The sequence below is a fragment of the Pogonomyrmex barbatus genome, unplaced genomic scaffold, assembly GCF_055798465.1.
Source record: "Pogonomyrmex barbatus isolate J1 unplaced genomic scaffold, ASM5579846v1 scaffold16, whole genome shotgun sequence".
Taxonomy (NCBI): Eukaryota; Metazoa; Arthropoda; class Insecta; order Hymenoptera; family Formicidae; genus Pogonomyrmex; species Pogonomyrmex barbatus.
The window spans coordinates 6,296,933-6,323,765 of record NW_028297112.1 but is presented as its reverse complement, the minus strand read 5'-3'; the positions used below and the strand labels follow the sequence as shown (position 1 = coordinate 6,323,765).

Sequence of the window (26,833 nt, the reverse complement as noted above, 5' to 3'; positions counted from 1 at the left end):
AATGTACTCCAGAAAACTTCGACGTGGAGAAGTTTTTTTACCTCGTCCGTCAATTTCCTCGCTCTCCCACCCATCCACCTCCTGGCACCTTCTTCATCCCACGAAAATTTAAACCCGACAAGCAATTTTGGGACCAAATCTCCAAACACGAAATAACCGATACCGTCCGTATGTATATTTCCCGTGATCCTCTTCCCTACCTCGTCCCAATCAAGGCTTTCCGCACCGCGCACCCTAATCCTCCTCCACACCTGCAACCCGATCCCATAGACATGCTCGCGATCACCAACTTTTTACCCCAACTAGAGCAATTGGGTATATAAATATAATAATCCAGATTTTCCTTGTCCGCGGTTATTTTTTATATTTTTTATGTATAAGACTTTTCTTTGTAACAAATACCTCAACTCTTTTTTAATGTACACGAACAGAAAATTGTAACTCATTTTTATTATTTATTATTAAATTAGTTGATCAAAATTCGGTCTTAAATTTTTTTTTCTCTCCTAGACTTGACCCCGCGCCGTTCCCGGCTCCCTGAGGATCGCACTAGGTCCATCCCTGGTCAAAGAGATTCGGTTCTCTGACCTAAAACGGACAATCGATAGCGCGGGCGCAGGCAAGGGTAATAACGTCGCCGACGCTGACCCGATCCCTGCCCCCTTAACGCGCGTTCGACTCGCGGATCGGCATCACGACGTCGTTCCGCGAGAAAGAAGAGGTTCCGTGCGTCCACCCGAGTTCTCCTCCTCCTGACGAGAGATATTATCTTTCGTCCTGAACACGGACGTAACAGTACGTTAAACGGCCGATCTTGCACCAACTGCAGACAGTTTCTATACACAATAATATTGTGTAATATATGTCCTATTTGCACAAAGTAAACTTCTATAAAAGACAATATTGTGAACGAATCACATGCAAGTGCTCCGTGGAAGAGTGATATAAAAAAAAATATGGAACACTTAGAGCGAGTGGAACGCGAGCTGGAGCAGTGCAGCCAAGTCGCCACCTTAGTGGAGTGTTTCGCGTGGTAATGATGCGAGTGCATCGAACACCTCGAGGAACTTAGCTGTGTTAAGCGTTCTTGATTCACCGTCGGAAACAAACAATCCGTGGTAGCAAGGATTGCGTGACTCGCGGGTGCAAAGGTACAATTAGAAAGACGTTTCGTGCACGTTGGTGGCGAGTACTAGTACAGACAATGGATCTCTTGTTTGACGAGAAATCGTGTTCGAAAGTCGTATTCTAACTGGTGTGGTGATTAACGTAAATGATATCGAACGATTTTTGAAAGACTCTGGTGGTGTAGTGCTCAAGCGAGTGCGAAACACTATAAAAAAACACGGTAGTTAACAGCGTTCAACGGCGAGTTTGTAACAAGCGATAAACGCGCCAATAAAAGTGTCAATACGAGAAACTATAAACTTTTTCGAGTGTCAAATGTGGACAAATGGTACGAGCAGCATGTACGAGCATCGAATCCACGTTGGCATCGCTCAAAAAGTTCCAAGAACGCGAACAGTGGATGGGTGCTGTCGCGAATTCTTAATCTGATTGTAAACGTACACAAATATAATTCTCACGCAGGATGTTATATCGAGTTACCGCGAGAAATTATGATTATTGAAACGAGCGATGATCAACGTACGATCCGAAGACAATGCACGTTTCGTGTTATCGCGGCTCTACATCCGGCCGAAAGGCATAAAGATGGGGAATCGTCGTACTCACATTACAGTCTTAAATCTCCAAGATATTGAGTGACATTGGACCAAATAAAAAAATTCTAAATTCACAACTCTACCTCCATTAGTGTTTACGACTTCGAGGAAGAAAAGGAGATTCTCCCGATACAGCTGACAAATAAGAAGATGGAGAAACACAAATTTACGTTCAAGATTCGCGCGAGAACACGGGGTATTTTGCGTACATCAAGGACCTATCTCACCTCGTGAGCTCGCAAATAAACAAAAAGAAATGCAAGAAATTCTTTTGCGACCAGAATATATACATATTAGGTGTACAAAAAAGTTCTGAGCTTTTTTTTGTAAAATTCAATCTTTATTCAAAAATAAACAAAAAAATATTAATCAGCGAAATATTTCTTGTTTGCATCAACGACCTTTTGCCATCTTTCGGATAGCTTGCGAATTCCTTGACGATAGAAGCTCACCGGCTTCGAAGCGATAAAGTCATCAATGCATTTTCGTATCTCTTCAAATCTCACGAAATGTGTATCAGCCAAATGATGCTGCAGCGACCGGAATAGGTAGTAATCGAAAGGCGCCATGTCTGGGCTATATTCCGCGTGCGGGAGAAGTTCCCGGCCTAACGCAAAGATATGGTCCTGAGTCGCTTTCGCAACATGTGGTCGAGCATTGTCATGAAGCAAGAACACTTTACGACGTCCTTGGCCAGTAAATGGCCTTTTTTCTTCTAATGCATCGCTCAAATTGGTCAATTGTTGTTGGTAACGGTCTGCCGTGATTGTTTTGTGGCGGTCACCGCCACTCCGGCCCTGCACCGAGCGCGCCGGCGCGCGCCGCCGCGCTGCCACGCGCCGACACCGTGGGCCCGCGCACGGGAGTGATACACGCTCGCCACGAGATGGCCAGACGTCCGACCGTCTACTCGTGCGTGAAAAGCCGAAAGGCCCGCCCGCGCACGAGAGTGACCCGCGCGCTCGCCGCGAGATGGCCACACGGACAATCAGCAACTCGTGCGCGGAAGACCACACGGCCGCTATATAAGAGCGGCCAGCACCAACAACCGACACTACCCCTCAATGCGCTCTGGGGCCCGTACACGGCTAAGGAGACACTGAGGTCCGACCGCTTGCGGTCAGCTATACGGCTCTTTTTTGCCGGCATTACCGACCCTACACAGGTCGTACTCTCCCCTCGGTGGCCGTTCACGCCATAGAGGGGCTCCTCACCTTTCGACGCGGCCGTTCACGCCGTGCCTCCTCTCGCCGACCTCTTCTCAGCGGCCGTTCACGCCGTTGAGTGGACTCTAGGCACTCCTGCCGAGAGGCACCTGAACGAGCCACCATCGCAGACATCGGAGGAGGAGGACCACGCCGCAGAGACGACTCCTGATTCCGCCACTACGTCACAGCCACCACTACACAGCCGCCGACCTCGCAGCCGCATCCGCCCGTGCCCTAGCGGCCTGCTGGCCGCCATCTCAGCGGGGAGGACTACCCCCGTCGCCAGCGCAGAGCGGACCACGCGGCTGGGAGGACGACGAGACGACCAGACACCGACACCGGGAACACCACGTCGACCAGAGCCCGCGCCGCCAGCGCGGAGGAGCGAACATCGCCCCACGGCCTCCGAGCGAGACCGTCTGGTCGACCTATTTGGCGCCCTCTCGACTTCCTCCTCGTCGGCCGACAGCCACACATCCGGCCCAACGTCGCGGACGCCACCGCGGCCGCACGCAGCAGCTCCGCGGACTTGTCCGCCTACGCCGGGCCGCAACCTCCATTTTTCGGCCCGCAGGGACGCACGTGGCGAACCAGTCACCCCGCAACGGGCGAGATTTCCGCCGCAGATCGCGGCACATCACCGCCCATCCGTCCCGAGCTTCACAGGACTGCGACCGGAGTCCACCATCACTCCGTGGCGCCTTCTACCCCTCGACTTGGGGAGCATCACGCGGGGAACGCCCCGCCGAGACCACCAGCAGTCTACGTTCCACGCCGCCTCGCAAACCGAGGCCTCGACACCTATCGAAGCCGCTCTGGCCATACGAGCCCGGACGCCTCATCACGGCGGAGCCGGTGCCCGCGAGCGACGCACGCAACGATTCAGGGAGGAACCACGCTCCCCGGCCAACACCGGAGACTCCTCGTATACGCGGAGAACTCAAACTCCCGCACAGCGCAATTAATGTACACGACGTTTTGTTTCTCTATTAAATATCCATAAAATGTACGCATGAGATTCGTCCATTTCTGGGAACCAGCACGACAACCTTCCATTCCCCGTCGCCCATTCTGCCTCGTACTTAAACAGCGGACTACCAGCGTCGGAGACTCAGCAGATCGACAACATTTTTGGTGGTGTACATACACACACCACATTGGTGTACCATAACCCACCATAGTTTCACCCGGGTGTAACAACTCGTAATACAACACACCTTTCCAATCCCACCAGATACAGAACAAAACCTTCTTAGCGTGGATATTGGGCTTTGGCGTCGATGTCGAAGGTTGACCAGGGTCAATCCATGATTTTCTACGTTTAGGGTTATCATAAAGAATCCACTTTTCATCGTCTGTAATGATTTTGTGCAGAAAATCTTTTTTCCGGAACTTTGAAAGCAAAGTGAGTGCAGTATCACGCCGACGATTTTTGTTGTCTTCGGACAATTCATGCGGAACCCATCTGCCTTCCTTCTGAACCTTTCCCATCGTATGTAAACGTACGGAAATGGTTTGCTGCGTAACGCCAAGCTGTTCTGCAAGTTCCTTTTCAGTTTGCGCAGAGTTTATATCCAGCAGTGCTTGCAATTCGTCCGTTTTAATCTTTTGAAGGCGTCCAGCACGCGGTTCATCTTCAAGACTGAAATTTCCTTGGCGAAATTTTTGATACCATCTTTTACATGTAGTATAACTTACAGTGTTCTCTCCATATCAACACAAATCATTGCAGTGGCTTCAGCAGTATTTTTCTTCAGATGAAACGCGAAGTGGATGAAAAATCGAATATGCTCTTTTGTTATTGCCATCGTGAACACTACTGATTTTTGAGGTTATGTGCATCAAACGCCAAACCGTATGACATTTTAGAAGGCCAAATGTCAACGCTTTAAAAGCAAAGAGGAAGATATATAAAATTTAAATTGTTATTTCGGTTGTATGAAATCTAAAGCTCAGAACTTTTTTGTACATCTAATATATACATATACATTTTTAAAAAAAATGTTTAATATTTTATAATTGTTTATTAAATACTAAAAAAAAATCATATTTTCCTTTTTTGCAGCTGTCTACACTATTTCAGTTCATCTGAAAAATTGTAATCGCATACAATGGATTGCGAACAGATGAACGACATGCCACTCGATTGCCGAGCGAAGACAAATGGCTCACATTTAAGAATCACATGAATAAGGAACAATTCCCATTTATCGTGTACGCGGACTTGAAGTGCATACTACGGCGAACGAAACCGGAGAAGGTAGGTGTCATACATCTATTAGTAACATAAGGTATTTAGCATCGGATATTACATACAATGCTCATATGATGCGTTATCGGCAAATATTACATCCATTGTTTGGTTTAGTCAGAAGAGTACAACAACTGTAAAAGTACAGAATCATATCAAAAATATTGTTATTAATTATGATGACAAAGATTTCATAATGCATTTTCGATTATCCAGAGCAATAACATACGAACTGATAAATCGATTCACAGAATCAGATATATTTATTTCTATACAAAGTAAGTATATATTTTTACTTCTACACAGAAAACAGGATAGAAATGAAAGATATCTATTAGATTCGGAAAAAATTAACGGAGACCGACTGGATTTGAACTCGGGATCCCTCGTCTACCAATCCGACACTTAGTCTGCACGACCACGACGGCTCCTCTCTGTTAGCTGTTTATATTCCGAATCTCTTTCATGACCGCTTACGGTCGTCTAATTCTTACAGTTCGGCCATTCTGGTATTACATTCGTCCCGAATGTACCGAGTCTTCCTCTATCGGATTTTTATCCGAAACTTGGAGCTTCTGCTCCCGACTTTCGATCACTTTCTTGAACGACCGACACGACTTTGGAGTACTACCCCCGACTTTTTCCGTTCACTCCTGAACGATCGACTTGTCAGGTAACATAGGCTGAATCTTCTCTGAGGTAACATAGGCTGAATCCCACTTCTGAGATTGAAAGATATCTATTAGATTCGGAAAAAATTAACGGAGACCGACTGGATTTGAACTCGGGATCCCTCGTCTACCAATCCGACACTTAGTCTGCACGACCACGACGGCTCCTCTCCGTTAGCTGTTTATATTCCGAATCTCTTTCATGACCGCTTACGGTCGTCTAATTCTTACAGAAATAATAATATGATAAGATTATTAATGGATAATAAGAAAATAGAAAAAAACTTTAAAAAAGTATTAGTTCTATTTTATATTAAATTTTATATTATATTATATTATTATGCTATTTTATTATATTTTTTTAGATCGTATGGAATGTACAAAAATAACAGCTGAAAAACACATTTTGTGTTATTTATGGTTTGTTGGGCATGAAAGGTCATTTTACCGGGATGTTACTGATCGGTATCACAATAAGCACTTTACACCATATAATCACAAGAGTGATAGAATTTATTATGTCTTTAGCGCCTAATATTAAAATACTCAATTAGCAGAAAAAGAAGAAACATCAACTTATTTTTTATTAGAAAAAGGATTTTCTGGTATAATTGGTAATGCATTCACATTTATAATCATGTTTTGTTTAACTCATATTAATTTCATGTTTTACTTATATATTAATATTTTTTTAGATGCTATAGATGGTTCTCATATAAGGATTGACAAACCATAGAAGATGCTGACTCTTATATCAATAGAAAACAATATTTTTCATTACATATTCAAGGAACGATTAATCAGAATTTAAAATTTATTGATGTATTTGTTGGGTATCCAGGTTCCGTTCATGATGCTAGAGTATTAAAAAATTCATCATTATATAATGATCTACATCAACTTTGTGAAGGTTAGTTAAAAATAGAAAATAATAAGTAGTAAATCATGAAAGCTACAAAAATATCAATATTTTAATGTTATTAATATTGTTTCAGATAATTATTTCCTTGTGGGAGATAGTGCATATCCTTGTTTGCAATAACTAATCGTTCCATATAAAGATAATGGATATTTAACAAGAAAGCAAAGAATGTTTAATCAGAAATTAAGTTCTTGTAGAATTATAATCGAAAATGCCTTTGCTTGTTTGAAACAGCGATTCCGCCAGTTATCATTTTAAATTAACAGATACCACGAATAGTACGAGTTATATATGCCTATTGTTTTGCATAACATGGCCAATGTATAGGATTTATAATTATTTGAAGTACTTATGGACGATGAGCAACCAGATTTTGACGCACAAAATCATTTCATAAATAATGAAGCACCAAGAGAATATGAAACTGGTGTACATAGATGATATGAAATATGTTACCAAATAACGCGTGTATAAAATTTACTTTAGGATATGTAAACAGCTTATACTGCCAATAATTCAATAATTTAATTAATCTAATTTTTAATTATATAATTAATATAATTTCTAAATATTTATCCACCGCTTTATAAAAGAATAAATTTAGTAATATCCAGCTTTCTTACACATATTTATTTGAATTAATCCAGGTGGATACACAGCGGTGTTGATTTGCTGTGAAATTCTCGGGCGGGCGAAGTATGCGATGTGCGCGACACGTGCGTCGGGGCGAGAGATTGACTCGCGTCGGGGCCTACTGGTCGCATAGGCACGTGATTGATCATGATTCGGCGATAGCGCTCGCAGTGCGTGCCGCGATATTTTCGCGCGGTCGATGTGCGTTTGAATGTCAGGAGCGAGAATACTCGCTTTGGCTCGTAAATTTTGCACGAGAGACAAGTATGCTTGTCACGGACTGAGAATACTCCGTCTCATATGCTCGTGTACAGGCAGGATTGATGAGACCGAGAATGCTCCGTTTCAGAGTGGAAGATAGAAGGAATGAGTGACAAGTATGCTTGTCGGAGACTAAGAATGCTCCGTCCCGGTTTGTTCGTATCGTTAGCAAGGAAGCGTTGAGATTGAGAATGCTCTGTCTCGAGGGAAACGAGAATCAAGTATGTTTGACAAGGACTAAGAATACTTTGTTCCGATTTTCTCACTTTTATGAATGGATGATACCTGTGTCGAGTATGCTCGGTGTCGAGTATGCTCGGTAGAGATCAGGAATGCCTGGTTTATATACGATTCGAATATACGAATGGTATATATATGAACAGGTCGGAGAATCGGATCGGTCTGGTCTGTCTTATCGTGGATCGACCGGGTTTATATATCCGGTTGCGTCTGCTATTTTCCGCTAACAAAATAACAGCAGTGTTGATTCGCCTAGCTCGCTTGTTGGCAGGTGTTATGTGCTGTTCGCCGTGATGCGCATGAAGTATGCGCGGTATATTCGGAGTGCGCGGCGCGTGCGTCGGAGCGAGAGATTGGTTCGTGTCGGAGCCTATTGGTTGCGTAAGCGCGTGATTGGTTAAACGGTGGTTCGTCGGTAGCGCTGCAGTGCTCGCAGTGCGTGCCGCGTTATTCAATATTTCCGCGCGGTTGATGTGCGTTCAAATGCCAGGAGTGAGAACGCTCGCTCCTGCTCGTGGATTTTACATGAGAGACAAGTATGCTTGTCGGAGACCGAGAATACTCCCGTGTGCTCGTATTGTTAGCAAGAAAGCGTTGAGACTGAGAATGCTCTGTCTCGGAAAAAGTGAGAGCCAAGTATGCTTAACGGGACTGAGAATACTTTGTCCCGATTTTCTCACTTTTGCAGATAGATGATACCTGGTGTCGAATATGCTCGGCGGAGATCAGGAATGCCTGGTCTCGGTTTTCGGTATCGATCGGAAATATGAATAGAGCATGGATCGGAGGATCGGATTGGTCTGATTATTTTATTCTAGATCGGCCGGGTTTATATATCCGGCCGCATTTGTTATTTTGTATTAACAAAATAATGCGGGTCGTCGGCAGTGTTTAACACTTACATGGCGAATGCGTGTTCGGTTGCGCGCGCAATGATCGGTGCGTTCGATATCTCAAGCGCGCGCGTCGGTCGGTGTGTTCACAAATTGTGGATTTATTATAATCATTTTAATTAGTATCAAAGAACGTATAATAAGAATTCTTGCAAAATATAGTAAAATATAGTAAAAATATTAATCGATAATGTTTACATTTGATAAAAAAGATTTATAAAATATATAAAAAACTTATTTTTGTTACGTCAATCAATAAATAACTATATATTTAAAATGAATTATGACTTTGTTTTTAATTAAGCATAATTTATTTCTAGATATATGGTTATTCATTCATTATTGAGGCAAAAAAGAAATTTGATATATTTTACAATACTATTCTATTAATTTCAAATTTTATTTTATCAAAAAATATCTTTCTTGTAATGTATTTTGTAATATATTTTGCAAAAATTTTTATTATATATTTTTGCTTGTGTTATCAATTAAGATGACCGTAACAAACCGATAGAGTGAAATACAAATGTGATTTTATGTTTTATCTATTTAATTAATTTTTCAAGCTTTGCTATATCTTATTGTAAAATAAATGAATATAACATATAGCATTAAAATATAGCATTTTATTTAAAATATTTATAACTTTTAATATATATATAATTTCACAAGGAAATTGTCATTACGTTATATCTTCAAAAATACTATAGGTTAAATATGCAATGTTTCTTTATATTAATAAATATAACGAAAGTATTTTATCATTGTAGAAAACTTATGTTTTTAACATAATTTTATAATTTTTTATAATTTTTTATTTATCTTTCTGTTACCATTAGTATCACTGATTGCAATTTCATTATAAGTTGGTTCATTATATATTGTTTGATGTGATGTTGTTAATTCATTATATGTTTGATCTGATATTGTTGATTCATTACATATTACCTGTTGTGATATTGTTGGTTCATTATATGCTGTGATACGAAATTTCTTCATTACATATTGCTTGATGCGACATTATCGGTTGATTGATTACATGTTGCTTAGCTTTAATTTGTATACTTGTATTTATACTATTATAATTATTTTCATTATTTTCATTATAGATAGATCTATAATATATTTAAAATAAATGATTAAAACAATTTTATTATATAAGAAACAGTTTCTAATAATTAAGACTTTTCTTACTTAAAATCTAATATAAAACTTACAAAGATATTGACCTACTATCATTTTTTAAAATTATGCCTTTATTTCCTGATAACAATAAGGGTTCAATATTATGTTTTTCGCCTAATAGTTCTGCTAATTCCCTGTAATTAAATTAAACGTGTTTTATAATAAATATTAATTTTTTTATACATTTTAAAATTTATTGATATACTTACTCATAAGGACAATTTAATCTATTTCTTCTATTTTTTTTATTATGAGTTACATTTTTATAAGATTCGTTCCAATGATTTATATTTGTTTTCTACTTGTATTGCAGAAACATTATAGCCTTGCATTTTCATTTTTTCTGAAAATTTTTGCAGAATTTTTTTTGTTTTAATTTTTCTTTGTATAAGTAGATCTATGTTTTCTTTATACAAAGATAGAAATAATTTTGTACTCGTATCTGTCCAACAAAATGCTTCTCTATATACTTCTTCTTTTCTATTCATATTCTCATTATTTAATTCATTTGCATTAGGAATATCATGCCATGTTATTAATATGTTTTTATTATCAATAGTACAGCACATACTGTCAAAATTAAAATCGATTTCTTTGTATATGTGAAATTCTAATCCTCCTGCAAATGCATACAACAATATATTAATTTTTATATTTTGTTTATACACAGATGTTGATACACAGATTTAAATCTACAGAGGCTGATATTCATAATAGTAAATAATTTTGAATTTCCTTATTAAATAATATATAAATATTAAATTTAGAGGGGCAATCTTAATTCCTTCAGAAATACATGTAACGTATCTATTTTCATTTATCAGAATGTTTCCTGCGCCGTCTTTTTTGATAAATGCTATTTCTACATTATTGCCGTTTGCCATTTCTATGGAATGCCAGACGGAATAATGTGCGAAAGTCCGATTTATCAAATAAATGACACTTTGATATATAATGACACTTCTGTACACAGTGTCCGTCGGTCGAATCTCCTGTTCATTATTCCGTATTAGCTCTCTTCCCTATACTTTTCTCCTTCGAGATTATTCTTAAATAATAAATATCTTAATTCTTACAAATAAATATAGTTTTGAAGGAGAATCTGTTTGCTATTATTGTTTGTCTCTTATCTATTGTCTCGATTGTTAAATGTTTTCGAATTATGTTTTTCAACCTGCAGGAATTTTCAACCTTTCGGTATTACAAAGACTAGAAAATAATAATCATGGAATACAGTAAGTATAAATTTAAAAACAAATATGTAATATTTATATATAATATTATTAATTATTATGCATTAGCGTCTGATTTTCTAATCTACAAATTTTCTACAAATTTAATATTTAATGAATACTGTTTTCTAAATAGTAATGCTGATAATTTTAACTTGCATATCTCAAGTATTATGTATATTAAAATATATAAACAATATCAATCAAATATTGAATTTATACTCTAAGAAACTACTTTCTACTTTCATACTTATTGATTAATATCTTATGGTATTCAAAATTATCGCTACTGATTGAATTTCGTTTGCCTGCACTGCTTGCACTGACTCTAGACCCAGTGCAGCCAATTCAATGAATTCGTGCACTAAGTTTTGTTGCACTGGAATAATGAACAGTATCGATGATGTCATTCCGGAAATAGAAAACGCTTTAGTGTACACTTCTTGCACTAGTTTAAGAAGTTCAGGAATAAAAAACAAACCTTGTCTCCTTACACAATGGCGACGACGATAATAATGACGACGACGTTTCTTAAAGTAAAAATTTCCAAATCGGACTTTGCGTAGCAATATCTCTGCTTGTACGGCACGTAGCAGAAAAATAAAAATACTTTTATTATGCAAGTCGGACTCAAGCTATAAATCAAGCTTAAAACTTGATCAGTTTAGCCATTATTGAGATTCGATAATTTCGGATGCTCGCCGACTCGCGTAAAGTCAGATCAGTAGTTCTCCGGTTGACTTGACATCCGAGATACATCGCATATATTACGTGTGTGTGTGTGTGTGTGTGTGTGTGTGTGTGTGTGTGTGTGTGTGTGTGTGTGTGTGTGTGTGTGTGTGTGTGTGTGTGTGTGTGTGTGTGTGTGTGTGTGTGTGTGTGTGTGTGTGTGTGTGTGTGTGTGTGTGTGTGTGTGTGTGTGTGTGTGTGTGTGTGTGTGTGTGGATGCGCGCGCATGTGCCTGTATATCAAATTATATCAATATGTAGAATGATAAACGCGAATGGCTCGACATTAGAATCATCAAATGAGTAAATGTAGGAAAGCGAAAGCTTCTGAAATAGAAAGACGATCGTAATAGAAGTCGTAATCATAATTCTAACACACAATAAATTGGTAAGTCTGTTCTACAATACGTCATGCATCACAATCAAGTATTTTCCCCACATTTGACTGTGATTAGCCCATTCTTACGGCCCACGACCCACGACACCGATACACGACGCATTGTAGAACAGGCTATAAAGGATATATGTCGCCAATTCCTTATGCGTTGGAATTACGACTATGATTACGACTGCGACTCCGTCCTTCGGCCTGTTCTACAATGCATCGTCTGTCGGTGTCATGAGCCGTGAACTGTAAGAATGGGCCAATCACAATCAAATATTGCCCCCATATTCGTTTATAATTGGTCCATTCTTGTGGCTTGCGGCTTGTGACATCGACATGCGGCTTGTTGTAGAACAAGCTTAAGCTTAATTTGGCTAACGAGAATATAGCGCGAGGGTTAGATGGCTGTCCTTGTCTATTATTCGAGCTGGTCCAAACTCCGAGCACTCATGGATGTACTTTTTCATCGTACATAAATCAAAATTCGCATAAAAGAATAAAAGAAAAAAGGATATTATGAAATAAATTATTGAAAAAAATCAAGAAATTAATTTTTAAAATATATATTGTAAGTTAAAATTAAATATATAATATATTTAAAGAATTAAATCATATTTATATAATTTATATATATAATTATATATATATATAATTAAAACATTTAGAAATATATGCATATAAATAGATTGAGTGATAAAATAAATCATCAAGAGTAATGAAAAAAAGAGAGAAAGGCGAGGGGAGGAGGGAGGGGGGGGGAGAGAGAGAGAGAGAGAAAAGCGGAAGAAGCAATGAACAAGCTGAATGTTTATACTTACGTATGACTTTGCATAATGATCAGTCGATTCTAACGATGAAACAGGTCCATCGAATAACTGATTAAAAATTCTTCCACTTTTCTTTATAAATTGTATTATATTTCAACACATTCATGCAATCACATCATTCACTTACTTGGTCAATTAAACAAGGAATTTATTAATAAATCAATCAATAACTAATTATTCAATATAAAATCACTAATAATTGTTCACTGTGCAAAAGTTATTTGAAGTGACTACTGTTTCTTCTAATGATTTTGACTCATGAATCGATGCAGATCACGAATAATTAACAAAAATAATATATAAACTCAGCAAATGATGTAACAAAGTTACATCGAATTGATAGAATATTCGAAATGATAGGAAAACAAAACGCGAAGCATCACAGCCGTTTCAAAAATTTACACAAAAACAGAACACATCGACTTTATTTAGAGATCTCAATAAGACTATCCGAAAGAAACACGTGTTACTCGACAATGGCTGTGTTCAGCCACCTGTTACGTCCCGAGATGGTGTAGAACGGTTAATGGGGTTTGAGAAAGGACATCTAGAACATCTGTGTTCAATGGCGGCGCTGGATACGGTTACGAACTATATTTCGGATTAGAAGCCGCGACCGAGCGGAAATCGCGGGGAAATATGCTTTATTAATATAATAATCGGGCTAAGGTATTGTATTGTAAAGTTGCGATTATTGGTATGATTGGCTATGAAATTACGATTCAAGGTTATTCAGTGTGGCAGGAAGGAATGATTTCTCAGGTTGTTGTAAAATATAACGCGAATAAGTAGTTACATTAAAATAATAATTATAAAGAAAAATAATAATGATAATAATATAGTGATGGCGATAAAATATAACTTAGTTGATATAAAAATATGAAATATGTAATAATAGAGAGATAAGATGTGAATATGATAATCAAATTCTAAGTTATCTTTGCAATTCATATAAATAATAATATTAAAACGAAGTGAAAATCAGCAGTATACTATAAGCAAATCGAATAATATAATGTAAAGGAAATCAGTGATATAATGTAACCAAATTGAATATAATAATATAATATAAGGAAAAAAAAAATCAAATGCCTCAATACAAGAAAATCAGCAATACAATATAAGAAAATCAACAATGCAATATAAGAAAATCAATAACATAATATAAGAACATCGAATAAGGTAATGTAAGAAAATCGAATAATGTAATATAAGAAAATCGGTAATTTAATATAAGAATAAGTAAGTCGAACAATACAACATAGGAAAATCAAGCAATATAAGAAAATCAGTAATATAACATATAATACATCGAATAATGTAATATAGTATTAGAAACAATGGTTACCTTAAACTGTTAGAGGCGAATTCTTAAATGAATTAGAATTATAGTGACTTCGCTTCCCTTTCCTTTATTTTTCCTTTGTGGTTGTAAGATTCAGCGGTTTGAGATAGTGACTGCACTCTCTGACAGTTTGGTAACGACTGTGCTCGTCGGAGGTTCGCTCATCACTGGCCCGTCCGCGCCCAAGCCGTATCTCTAGAGTTGGGCCAGGCGCAAAGGGGAGGGGCAAACAAAGCACTCCTCGACTGAGTATTTATTTTGTACTACAATTCTTTGTGAGAAAATAGAAGAAAGGGAAAGGAGAAAAGAAAAGCTAAGCCTAATATTTCGAAGATATAATTAAGATATAATGCTTAAAGATAAATCTTATTATTCAAAACGAGAATTCATTTTCCTTCGCCTCGCGATAAGACATAATTTTGTTTTACTACTATTATTATTGTTTCCTTTTAGATGTATAGTTTGGAAATATAATTCTATAACTTAATTTTCTTTTCTCGAATTATTTCCTCTTTGTTCTCGATGCTGCTGTATTGTAGGAGAGACGAAAGAGCGTTCGATGGCCTTAGTTTATACTATAGGGGAGACTTATCGCACTCAAATATTTCTAATGTAAACTTTCAAACGAAGGGCCAACTCGGAGAGCCTTTCGTTGCGCAGCAAAGTTTTAACTGACGACGAAAATGAATTAAATGAATTCTCGCTTTACTATTGCTTATATATATATCTTAATATTAATTATATATATATCTTGATCATTAACACTTAAAAGTAAATCTTATTATACAAAACGAGAATTCGTTTTCCTTCGTCTCGCAATAAGACATAATTTTATTTTATTACTATTATTATTTTTCTTTTGGATGTATAATTCGGAAATATAATTCTATAACTTAATTTTCTTTTCTCGAATTATTTCCTCTTTGTTCTCGATGCTGCGACTGTAGGAGAGACGAAAGAGCGTTCGATAGCCTCAGTTTATATTATAGGGGAGGCTTATCGCACTCAAATATTTCTAATGTAAACTTTCAAACGAAGGGCCAACTCGGAGAGTCTTTCGTTGCGCAGCAAGATTTTAACTGACGACGAAAATGAATCAAATGAATTCTCGCTTTATTATTGATTATATATATATCTTAATATTAATTATATATCTTAATAAAAAAAAGGGAACACACTTATATATAAACTGGTAAGACCTTGAAGGTTGTATCCTAATACTTAAATCTTAATATTTAAAATATCAATATTTATAATCTTATATCTTAATATTTAAGGTTGCGCATGCGTTAACCTAAGGTTCGACTGCACCTACATCATTTCGGATGAACGTCCGCAAGTTTTAATTTTCTGCGGACGTTACACCCCCCTCCTTAAGAAAGTAAATAACGGGAGGAACACGTCATTTACTTCTGGGAGCTTAATGCAGGGTGAAACTTGAGTCACTTATAGTAATAGTTTATGGGAATAGCTTACGGACGCAAGATTATATGAACACTGATTGTTCATTGAGGCTCTTTCTTATAAAGTCACTTTCATTAGCTGTGGTAGAAACCTTGCACATACTATAGGTAACACGTTTGCGTCCATTTGATTGGCTGCGTTCACTTTAATGAATTTCCTTGCAAGTTGCGTTGCGCTCGACGGAATCTTCCACGTTATTGGAGATGACTCCGCGCTGGTTTGTTCTCCTAGGAAGTTCCATTTCGATTGCTGCGGTTGGATATAGTGGCTGAGTTTCATGGAAGGACATGCGTGCTGCAGGTCGAGGTTTGTCCACGTGGGCATAAGTTTCGTTTGAGATTCCTTCTTCAACTACTTGAGGAGACGATTCAGGATGGCTGCGTTTCCCCAAGTGTAGCAGGAGGTTTGTAATAGAGGAGAAGATTGCTCCTAGTAGGTGCAAACTCCATCCATACACTGAATGCAGTGCATAACCGTGTATCGCAGTGTCTGCAATCAATTTAATGAGCCTTATCAACATCCAGATACCAATAAATCCAGCACTGGCAGTCCCAAATTTCAGAAAGCCACCCCACAATTTTTCACCGGCAGAGGTAGCTATTTTATCAAGGGTTTGCTCATCGAGAAAACCCGAGAGTGAGATGCCCGCCAAAGGAACGCGTTGTCCGGCTGCAGTCCGTGCGAAAGTGTTGAGGAGAGCGGTACTCTCGACAGGGAACATGATGTGGTCGCGTAACCTGGAGAGATCTTCCTGGGAATAAATTCCACTATCAGCAAGATGCTCAGCGTCAACATATTTCCAGACGGGTTTAGTCATTGGTTCTAAGGTCTGAGGTGACAGTACTGCAGCAGGTTTCGGAGTAAGACTTATCCAGCCTCCTTTTATCTGATACATAACAGGTATGAGAGGATTGCAGTCGATCGGCGTACCGCTATTAACTAAAATGTGAGTTTTAGGAGATAAATACATAGATCTATTTTGTAAAGATACTGGTAGTTCTAAATAACAGATTTCGGTGGTGCGACGTGTAACTTCGATTGGAACGCATTTAATAATATGAGCTACTTCACCCGAAATCGTAGCCATGTAGCCAGGGCCTTTCATTAAGTTGTATGCAAAAACATCAGGTTGGGTGTGAGCTATCGATATAGCGTTTTTCAAAACCTGTTGTTCTAGTTTACACTTTTGTTCAAGAATGTTATGGTACAGATCTTGCATTTGTGTCTTTAAATGTTTCTCGACGTAGACAAATTTAGAGTTGATGTAAGTGAAAATATCTAAATTGTCGACAGAGATTCTAGTGAGTTTAGCAAAGAGATTATTTTTATTTGTTTCTACGATTAGCAATTTAGGGTATTCGGTTTGTATCAAGGTATAGCCACACACGTTATATTCAGATTTTTTGGATAAGGCAAAAGTGACATCCTTCGTTATTAGTGAGTATACAATAGGGTATTGAGTGTTCGAATCAGCTATTTTATAAGCTTGACCTTGATACAAGACGTTATAAGCGTGGAAGTTACACGTCTCGACAGGTAGAGGGGCCCAATATACATTTCCCCCATCTTCGTCGATACATTCGTTCCTTGAAAGCATGCATTGAATTCCTGAGCGGAGTGTAATATAATCTGTCTTTGTTCTTGCAGGCGCAAAGTAATCTCGCAGTGTAATGGTAACGGCGGCCTCGACGATAACATCATCCCAGGTCCCGTATGGATCCGAGAAATGGCTTCCTTTGCAGGAACCATCCATGTTGGTAGAACCGGCTAAAGTGACGATCCGATAGTTGGTGGCATTGAGGAGCAATCCAATAATAGAGACGGAATTCCCCAGAACGATGGAACCCGTTTCATGTAGACGAGCGCATTTGTGTTGATCAAGTTCTAGTAGATATTTCCTATGGCCTCCACGCACCATGGAGATATGTGAGTGCATTCCGCAATGGAATATTTGTCGATCGATTTCTATCTTGCAGGAAATGACGCCTATCTGCGAGTAATCGGCGACTTGCAGCAATTGTATATATACAGCGGTAGAGTTGGGTCGGGAATCCGTGATATGGCATTCGCCTACGTCCAGCAAAGATACAGTGGTTACATTGAATGACGTCCCTCCGCAATCATATCCAAATAGACCGGAGGCAGTCTTAATCAGAAATAGCACCAATGGTATGGTGAACATCTGTAAGTATATACAGTCATTAAAGAGGTAATCCAATACTCAAAATTCGGAGTTTCAACCGGGGTCAGTCATGTGAGACAATCGTAACTTATTAGTGTGAACCAGTTTGATAGTGTCTTTAAATTGAATGCGTACATTTTCATGGTCAAGGATTTCCAGGATCTTATAGGGGCCGGAATATTCATCCGAAAATTTATTAGTTTTCCTCTCTGTTTTCAAGAACACATAGTCGCCAACGTGAAAATTTATTTGATTTGAATTCCTGTCGTAATAACGTTTTGAGCGGGCTTTTGCTCGTTCCAAATTGGTTTTAGCGATTTCTTGTGCTTTGCTTATATGATCAAAAAGCTCAAGCAAGTGGTGTTGATACGTTTCCACTCCTCCTTCCACAGGCTGACGACTGGATGGAATCCTGGCCACCTTCCCAAATACTAATTCATGAGGCGTGAATTTTGTGCCTTCATGAACACTTGTATTATATGAAAATGTAGCTCTCTCCATAAACTTATCCCATTCTTCGTTTCTGTCGATGAAAGTCTTTAGGTATTCTATAAAAACGTGATGGGAACGTTCGACGGATCCGTTAGCTTGTGGATGATAGGCAGAAGTACGATAATGTTTGATCCTAAAGCGTTTGGCGATATTTTTCATCAGGTAACTTAAGAAATTTGTTCCCTGGTCGGTTAAAATAGCTTTCGGGCATCCGAACCGGCAAATGAAGTGATCGACGAATGCTTCCGCTGTTGTTGTTGCGCTTGTATCTTCCATTGATACAGCGATCGAATATTTAGTAAGTAAATCTTGTATCGTTAAAATATATTTATTACCACGTCTAGTTTTGGGCAGAGGGCCCATCACATCCATCGCGACCTTATCAAATGCAACTCCCGGCGTATCAGTAAGAACCATCGGTTGTTTGGTTTTTAGTCTTACTAGTTTTTTTAGTTGACACTCGCGACAATTTCGTATGAACTCTTGGACTTGGATTTTGATATTATTCCAATAGTAATCTTGACGAATCCTGAGATACGTTTTCGTCACACCCTTATGTCCGCCTACAGTTGATCGATGATATTCACTGATGATGTTTGGTCTCTCCTCTTCAGGGGGGACCGTAGTTAAACCTTCGCAAATGGTGATAGAAACGGGCCTATGGTCGAAAGTGTTTTGTAATTCTTCAATGATTAATGGCCAAGGTATATCGTCTAGTTGTTGGGTTTTTGCTACACTAAAAGAATTCAATTGAAGTTCGACCGTTACATCCAACAAAGAACGAATTGTCTCTTGAAATATGTTCCAATCCATAATAGTAGTGAGTCTTTCTTTGACCGGTAGTATGATTAAAATTTTATTATTAACTCCACATACCCGCGCGCGACCAAGAGTCAAGTCTATCAGTGGTGGAACCTTACGGAGTTCATGAAATTCTTTAGCTCCGTTATCGCATGGGTGTCCATCGACTGTTGTTAAAATAACCAAATTATCCTTTTGCATGGATAATCTGTCTCGAATAGTTCGTATTCTAGCTCGAGTAAGATGCTGATACATTGCTCCATCGTCTTCTTCATCCGATAAATCGGATTCGCTGGTTTGTTCGTCAAGTTCGTTATTGTCGGCGGGAGGTAACTGAATCTCGGCCTCATCAGCAGGAGGCACGATGACTGGCATGGAATCTCCCCCTAATTCTGAGCTTCCTTCTATGATGTTGGATGCGGAAGGAGGAGACTGGGATTGATCTTCTTCATTAGATTCGCCAAGGGTTTCAAATTGAGATTGAGTGGGTGAGGGTGGTTCTGAATCTTCTTCTGGCGATAGGAGATCGATTATCTCGGCAGGCGAGTTTACAACGGCCAAAATTTGGAGATTCCGAGAAAGCGCATCGGCGTTATGATTCGCGGATCCTGATTTATACACAATTTGATAGTCATACTCTTCTAATTTGAGCCTCCATCTCATAAGTCTCGAGGTAGGGTCTTTCACTTTGTAAAGCCAAGTAAGAGGTTGATGATCGGTAACAAGAGAAAATTTGTGTCCATATAGATAAGGTCGGAAATGATGTGTGCAGTATATGATGGCTAAAAGTTCCTTTTCTATAGTAGAGTAATTTATTTCGGCGGGATTTAGCACGCGAGACACATATGCTATAGGGAGGTCTTGTCCGATAATCCCCTGGCTGAGGACTCCGCCTACGGCCGTGTTCGAAGCGTCGGTGGTGAGTATGAATGGTTTTGAAAAATCCGGATACTGAAGGATAGGTTGTTGGCATAGAGCTGTCCTTAGGAAGTCGAACGCCTCTTGTTGTTCGGATTTCCATGAGAAGGGGACGTTTTTCTTCAAAAGTTTGGTCAGTGGCTTTGTTAATCCTGAAAAGTTGGGTATGAAACGGCGATAATAGCCGGCGAGTCCCAAAAACTGTTTGATATTTTTGGAGTTTTTGGGAGTCGGGAAATTCTTAACAGCCGCTGTCTTTTCGGGGTTAGGCTGCACTCCATCCTTTCCAATTATGTGGCCTAGATAGCCAACCTCGTGTCGTAGAAACTCACATTTGTCTGGTTGCAGTAGTAAGTTAGCATCTCGTAGGCGACTCATTAATTTTTGTATTTTTATATCGTGCTCTTGCAGTGAGCTTGCATATACAACGATATCGTCCATGTAAACGAAGAGTTCAGCTCCTTGTAACCCGGTGAGGATTTGGTCCATCAGGCGTTGGAAAGTAGCTGGGGCGTTCTTCAGGCCAAATGGCATCCGATTGAACTCGTAGTGACCATGAGGCGTAGAGAACGCTGTTTTATGAGCACACGAAGAATCCATGGGGATTTGATGAAATCCGCTAGCAAGGTCAAGGACCGAAAAGTACTTGGCTCCCCCGAGTTGGTCTAAGATGTCTGAGATATTCGGTAACGGGTAAGCATCCCCGACAGTTTTTTCGTTGAGAGTCCTGTAGTCGATTACCATTCTCCATCTTCTGTTCCCTTGAGAATCTGGTTTCTTTGGAACTATCCATACCGGAGAATTGTATGGTGAAGTCGAAGGCTTAATGATATCATTTGATAACAGTTGTGAGACTTGTTTGTTGATCTCTCCTTTATGTATAGGTGGGAATCGATATTGTTTGGTATTTATTGGTATTTCGTCGGCGGTGAGGATTTTATGAGTAGTAGCAGTAGTTCGTCCCAAAGGCTCACCGGGAATGTAGAACCGATCTTGATGGCGTTCCACAAGGGAAAGAACATTCTGTCTTTCCTCTGAATTGACGTGGTCTAGTCGGAGAAGTTGAATGATTTTGTTGCTCCGCGACTCTGAGTCGAAGAGAGTATAAGACGTACAATCATCTTCATTTGAGCATCCTAGGACGCTTGAAATAGATTGAGGTGGAGATATAGAAAGATTGGATTCAGTGGAATAGCATGGATTGCCTAAAGATTTTTCCTGCCCTAGAACAGGTGAAGGCAATGGTTCTATCGGTTTGGCGATAGTGGAAATGGAATAATTTATTGAATTAGAGTGTCGCTTCTGCGATTCCTCTTGAGTGTCATCATCGCTAAGATGATGAGGTCTCTGGGAGACCGATTTAGAATCAAAACAATCCATCATGGGTTCTCCGAAATTAGCAACCTGCGAGATTTCTTGTAATCGAATAGTAGGAACAAGAACCTCGAATTCAACTTCAGTGGTGTTGATAATTCGAATAAAAGCTTTATCGTTGATACAAGTGACAATGAGTCTCCGAGGAAGACTCCATCCCTCACGTACATTCGTGGTACATATCCAGTTCCTATCTCTGGATTTAGTACTTTTATCATTAAACCTACGTTACTTCTTGGTGGTACCACGATACTTGCAGGAGTTTTGAAAGGTATCTTATGTTGGTTCCAGGTAATATGGTTGGTATCATAATCGATTCGTGCATGATGTTCGGTAAAGAATGAAGACCCTAATATTCCCTGTTGTGCGATAGGAAAATCATCGGTTACAACATGAAAGATTATCGGGATATCGCGAAGATGGATGTATACTGTCCCGAGAGTTTTTACAATATTTTCCGTGATTCCTTTTAAATTCAAAATGTTGTCACTATTAATAGGTACGTCACAATTTAGAATACCAATTTTTATGATATTCGGCTGAGCTTCTGTATCAAGCATCAGAGCTGCTGGCTTGCGGAAAGAGCAAGAATCTAATTCGATGGTTGGGACGGTTCCAGAGCTGAGTTTGACGACGGCGACTCTGGTACTTTGGTTGTTATTGGGTATAACGAGCGCGTGGTCGCCTCCCCTCGATTTACGCCCGACGTCGAGGGGCTGGGCAAGTTTCCCTGGTTGTTATCGCGCATGGCATTGTTATATTGTCTTTTCTTACATTCGGAGATTAGGTGACCAAAGTTTTTACAGTATGCACAGATTTTAACTTGGAGGGAAGGGTTAGGAGAAGAAGATTGACGGCGATCTGGTTGCATAACGGAAATTGGCGGTATTGTTCTTCGGTTCTGATCAGTAGCTGAGATGTTGCGAACAGGGTTTGGTTTCGTATCGCGCTGGCGTATGCGATCGCGTTCGAGCCTTTTACTAATGAGTATTGCTTTATTATAAGCTTCTGAGAGATTTCGGTAACCCTCCATGTGGATTTCGGTACGATATTCGGGGGTTAAACCCTCGAAGAATGATTCTAGGGCATATGAATCAATCTGCTCAATTTCGAAATTATTGAGAGGTCGGCCAAATTGATTTTGATCTCCTTCGATTATAGCATTGCGTAAATCCTTTACACGGCCGATATAATCTAAAATATGCTCTGAGGGTTTTTTGAAATTGATGCTTAATTGTCCGCGGTAATAATTAGAAGTCCGTACCGGTCCGAATGTGCGTTTTAAACAATCTATGAACTGATCGACTGTATTATGAATCTCATCTTCGACGGCTAGGTATGCATGGCCTGTTAGCTTATTTCTTAATAATCGGACTAAATGATTTTCGTTAGTCAATGGGATAAGTTCCTTAGCGCGTTTGCAAGCGCGTGCAAATTGTAAAACGGACATATTATGTCCGTCGTATTTCGGCACGAGATCCAAAGCGTCTCGGATCGATGAGTTAGAATAATTCACTTCCGTGTGTTGAAAAGGATTCGGTGGATTAGGTGATAATCTGTCAAAGAATGTGCTATCTTGCGTAATTCGATTCTCTCTAGTCTCAGCGTCTTGCAATGATTTATTGGAAGCAGAGTTGGATAGGCTATTCTGTACATCACCTACGCGTTTTTCTAAGATTTGAAATCGTTCGCTTAAAGTTTTCAAAAAGGAAAGATCCTTTTGGATCGTGTTTAACGTAATATTAAAATTACTGATATCTGAATTAGCGTTTTTAATTCTTTCGAATTCCTCTCGTTGTTTTTCGAGTTCTTCTTGTCGAAGCGATACAGCATCACTCTGTTCTTTTAATTGTTTCTCTTTTTCTAGATATTGATTTCTGAAAGCGTCCATCTCCGCTTCGGATAATGGCTGATCAGCAAAATCTAGGCGAGTACGATGGCACTGAGATCGCGTACCTTGTGCCATCCCACCGCTGTCACCAGTTTCGTTCTACGGTGTTGTTACGTCCCGAGATGGTGTAGAACGGTTAATGGGGTTTGAGAAAGGACATCTAGAACATCTGTGTTCAATGGCGGCGCTGGATACGGTTACGAACTATATTTCGGATTAGAAGCCGCGACCGAGCGGAAATCGCGGGGAAATATGCTTTATTAATATAATAATCGGGCTAAGGTATTGTATTGTAAAGTTGCGATTATTGGTATGATTGGCTATGAAATTACGATTCAAGGTTATTCAGTGTGGCAGGAAGGAATGATTTCTCAGGTTGTTGTAAAATATAACGCGAATAAGTAGTTACATTAAAATAATAATTATAAAGAAAAATAATAATGATAATAATATAGTGATGGCGATAAAATATAACTTAGTTGATATAAAAATATGAAATATGTAATAATAGAGAGATAAGATGTGAATATGATAATCAAATTCTAAGTTATCTTTGCAATTCATATAAATAATAATATTAAAACGAAGTGAAAATCAGCAGTATACTATAAGCAAATCGAATAATATAATGTAAAGGAAATCAGTGATATAATGTAACCAAATTGAATATAATAATATAATATAAGGAAAAAAAAATCAAATGCCTCAATACAAGAAAATCAGCAATACAATATAAGAAAATCAACAATGCAATATAAGAAAATCAATAACATAATATAAGAACATCGAATAAGGTAATGTAAGAAAATCGAATAATGTAATATAAGAAAATCGGTAATTTAATATAAGAATAAGTAAGTCGAACAATACAACATAGGAAAATCAAGCAATATAAGAAAATCAGTAATATAACATATAATACATCGAATAATGTAATATAGTATTAGAAACAATGGTTACCTTAAACTGTTAGAGGCGAATTCTTAAATGAATTAGAATTATAGTGACTTCGCTTCCCTTTCCTTTATTTTTCCTTTGTGGTTGTAAGATTCAGCGGTTTGAGATAGTGACTGCACTCTCTGACAGTTTGGTAACGACTGTGCTCGTCGGAGGTTCGCTCACCACTGGCCCGTCCGCGCCCAAGCCGTATCTCTAGAGTTGGGCCAGGCGCAAAGGGGAGGGGCAAACAAAGCACTCCTCGACTGAGTATTTATTTTGTACTACAATTCTTTGTGAGAAAATAGAAGAAAGGGAAAGGAGAAAAGAAAAGCTAAGCCTAATATTTCGAAGATATAATTAAGATATAATGCTTAAAGATAAATCTTATTATTCAAAACGAGAATTCATTTTCCTTCGCCTCGCGATAAGACATAATTTTGTTTTACTACTATTATTATTGTTTCCTTTTAGATGTATAGTTTGGAAATATAATTCTATAACTTAATTTTCTTTTCTCGAATTATTTCCTCTTTGTTCTCGATGCTGCTGTATTGTAGGAGAGACGAAAGAGCGTTCGATGGCCTTAGTTTATACTATAGGGGAGGCTTATCGCACTCAAATATTTCTAATGTAAACTTTCAAACGAAGGGCCAACTCGGAGAGCCTTTCGTTGCGCAGCAAAGTTTTAACTGACGACGAAAATGAATTAAATGAATTCTCGCTTTACTATTGCTTATATATATATCTTAATATTAATTATATATATATCTTGATCATTAACACTTAAAAGTAAATCTTATTATACAAAACGAGAATTCGTTTTCCTTCGTCTCGCAATAAGACATAATTTTATTTTATTACTATTATTATTTTTCTTTTGGATGTATAATTCGGAAATATAATTCTATAACTTAATTTTCTTTTCTCGAATTATTTCCTCTTTGTTCTCGATGCTGCGACTGTAGGAGAGACGAAAGAGCGTTCGATAGCCTCAGTTTATATTATAGGGGAGGCTTATCGCACTCAAATATTTCTAATGTAAACTTTCAAACGAAGGGCCAACTCGGAGAGTCTTTCGTTGCGCAGCAAGATTTTAACTGACGACGAAAATGAATCAAATGAATTCTCGCTTTATTATTGATTATATATATATCTTAATATTAATTATATATCTTAATAAAAAAAAAGGGAACACACTTATATATAAACTAGTAAGACCTTGAAGGTTGTATCCTAATACTTAAATCTTAATATTTAAAATATCAATATTTATAATCTTATATCTTAATATTTAAGGTTGCGCATGCGTTAACCTAAGGTTCGACTGCACCTACATCATTTCGGATGAACGTCCGCAAGTTTTAATTTTCTGCGGACGTTACACACCATATATACGCAACTCGCGATTTCAGCTTGGATAAAAATGAACTGCACATGCGCGAGGTAGCTAGCCGATCACAGCATTGATATTCTATCTTATTTTTCTCTATTTTCCCTCTCTATTACAACCATTTAAGATATTTAGACTGCACTCCAATATTCACTACCAGTATTGAAAATATATAATTCAGGTCACGTATATTATAGATTTTCAGTACTAGCAGGGAATATCGCAACGCGGCCATAGAAACAGAAAGTGGCGGGAACAAAGATTTCACACAAAAAATAAAGTGATAAAGTGATTAGTAATTCAATAAATGTGCATAAATAGTGACTGTTCTGTATAACCAGTGTTCAATGTTCAGTAAATAGAATTAGAAAGCGAGAAAATAAAAAATTATTCTTACAGAAAATAGTTTATCTGTACAAAAATTGTACAGATTTGTTATTCTCTCAAAGAAAACACTTTGGTCTCAGCTTTATTGCAGGTGTTATTTTGGAAAGAATTTTGAAGAAGATCAAAAAGAAAAAAAAGATGTCGGCTCAAAGAAGAAGCAATGTTGTTAAAGAATATAATAAAAATGTACAGGAATCATGCTTTTTTCCAAAGAAACATGATAGGTATGATTTTATTTCATTTATTATTTTTTAAATATGAATTTATATTATTGATGTAAATATGTTTACAATATTTTTATATATTTAAATATATATATATATATTTATATATTTATATATATATATATATATATATATATATATAAATATATATATATATATATATATATATATGTTTATTAATACAATTTTATTTTTATCTTCTAATGCTTTTTATGCAGCTTCTTTCTTCATCATTTCATATTAAATATTACTTCTCTGCGTTGAGA

General features: G+C 38.1%; 1 protein-coding gene, 1 long non-coding RNA gene and 1 pseudogene across 4 annotated transcripts; 1 reads left to right on the top strand and 2 right to left on the bottom strand.

The window, feature by feature from the left end:
* Positions 1-9,335: 9,335 nt before the first annotated feature.
* On the bottom strand, positions 9,336-11,495 carry LOC148937155 (uncharacterized; annotated as a pseudogene). Its single transcript, XR_016138662.1, has 4 exons — positions 10,775-11,495; positions 10,198-10,609; positions 10,021-10,122; positions 9,336-9,918 (listed from the first exon to the last, which is right to left on the bottom strand). The product of XR_016138662.1 is annotated as an uncharacterized LOC148937155 (transcript).
* A 4,775-nt stretch (positions 11,496-16,270) lies between these two features.
* On the top strand, positions 16,271-25,481 carry LOC148937153 (uncharacterized). 2 transcript variants are annotated; one of them, XR_016138661.1, is made up of 4 exons: positions 16,271-16,915; positions 17,617-17,856; positions 17,946-18,153; positions 23,604-25,481. It is a non-coding gene; the product is annotated as an uncharacterized LOC148937153 (long non-coding RNA). The 2 variants fall into 2 exon arrangements; XR_016138660.1 differs by having other exon boundaries at positions 17,617-18,153.
* LOC148937154 (uncharacterized) lies at positions 22,323-23,627 on the bottom strand. The gene has a single exon (XM_089074123.1). The coding sequence runs from the start codon at positions 23,625-23,627 to the stop codon at positions 22,329-22,331; it is 1,299 nt and encodes a 432-aa protein (XP_088930249.1). The 3' UTR covers positions 22,323-22,328.
* Positions 25,482-26,833: the final 1,352 nt, after the last annotated feature.

Coding starts and splice junctions, on each gene's coding strand:
- LOC148937154 (XM_089074123.1), bottom strand. CDS start 23,627: ATGGACGCTTTCAGAAATCAATATCTAGAAAAAGAGAAACAATTAAAA.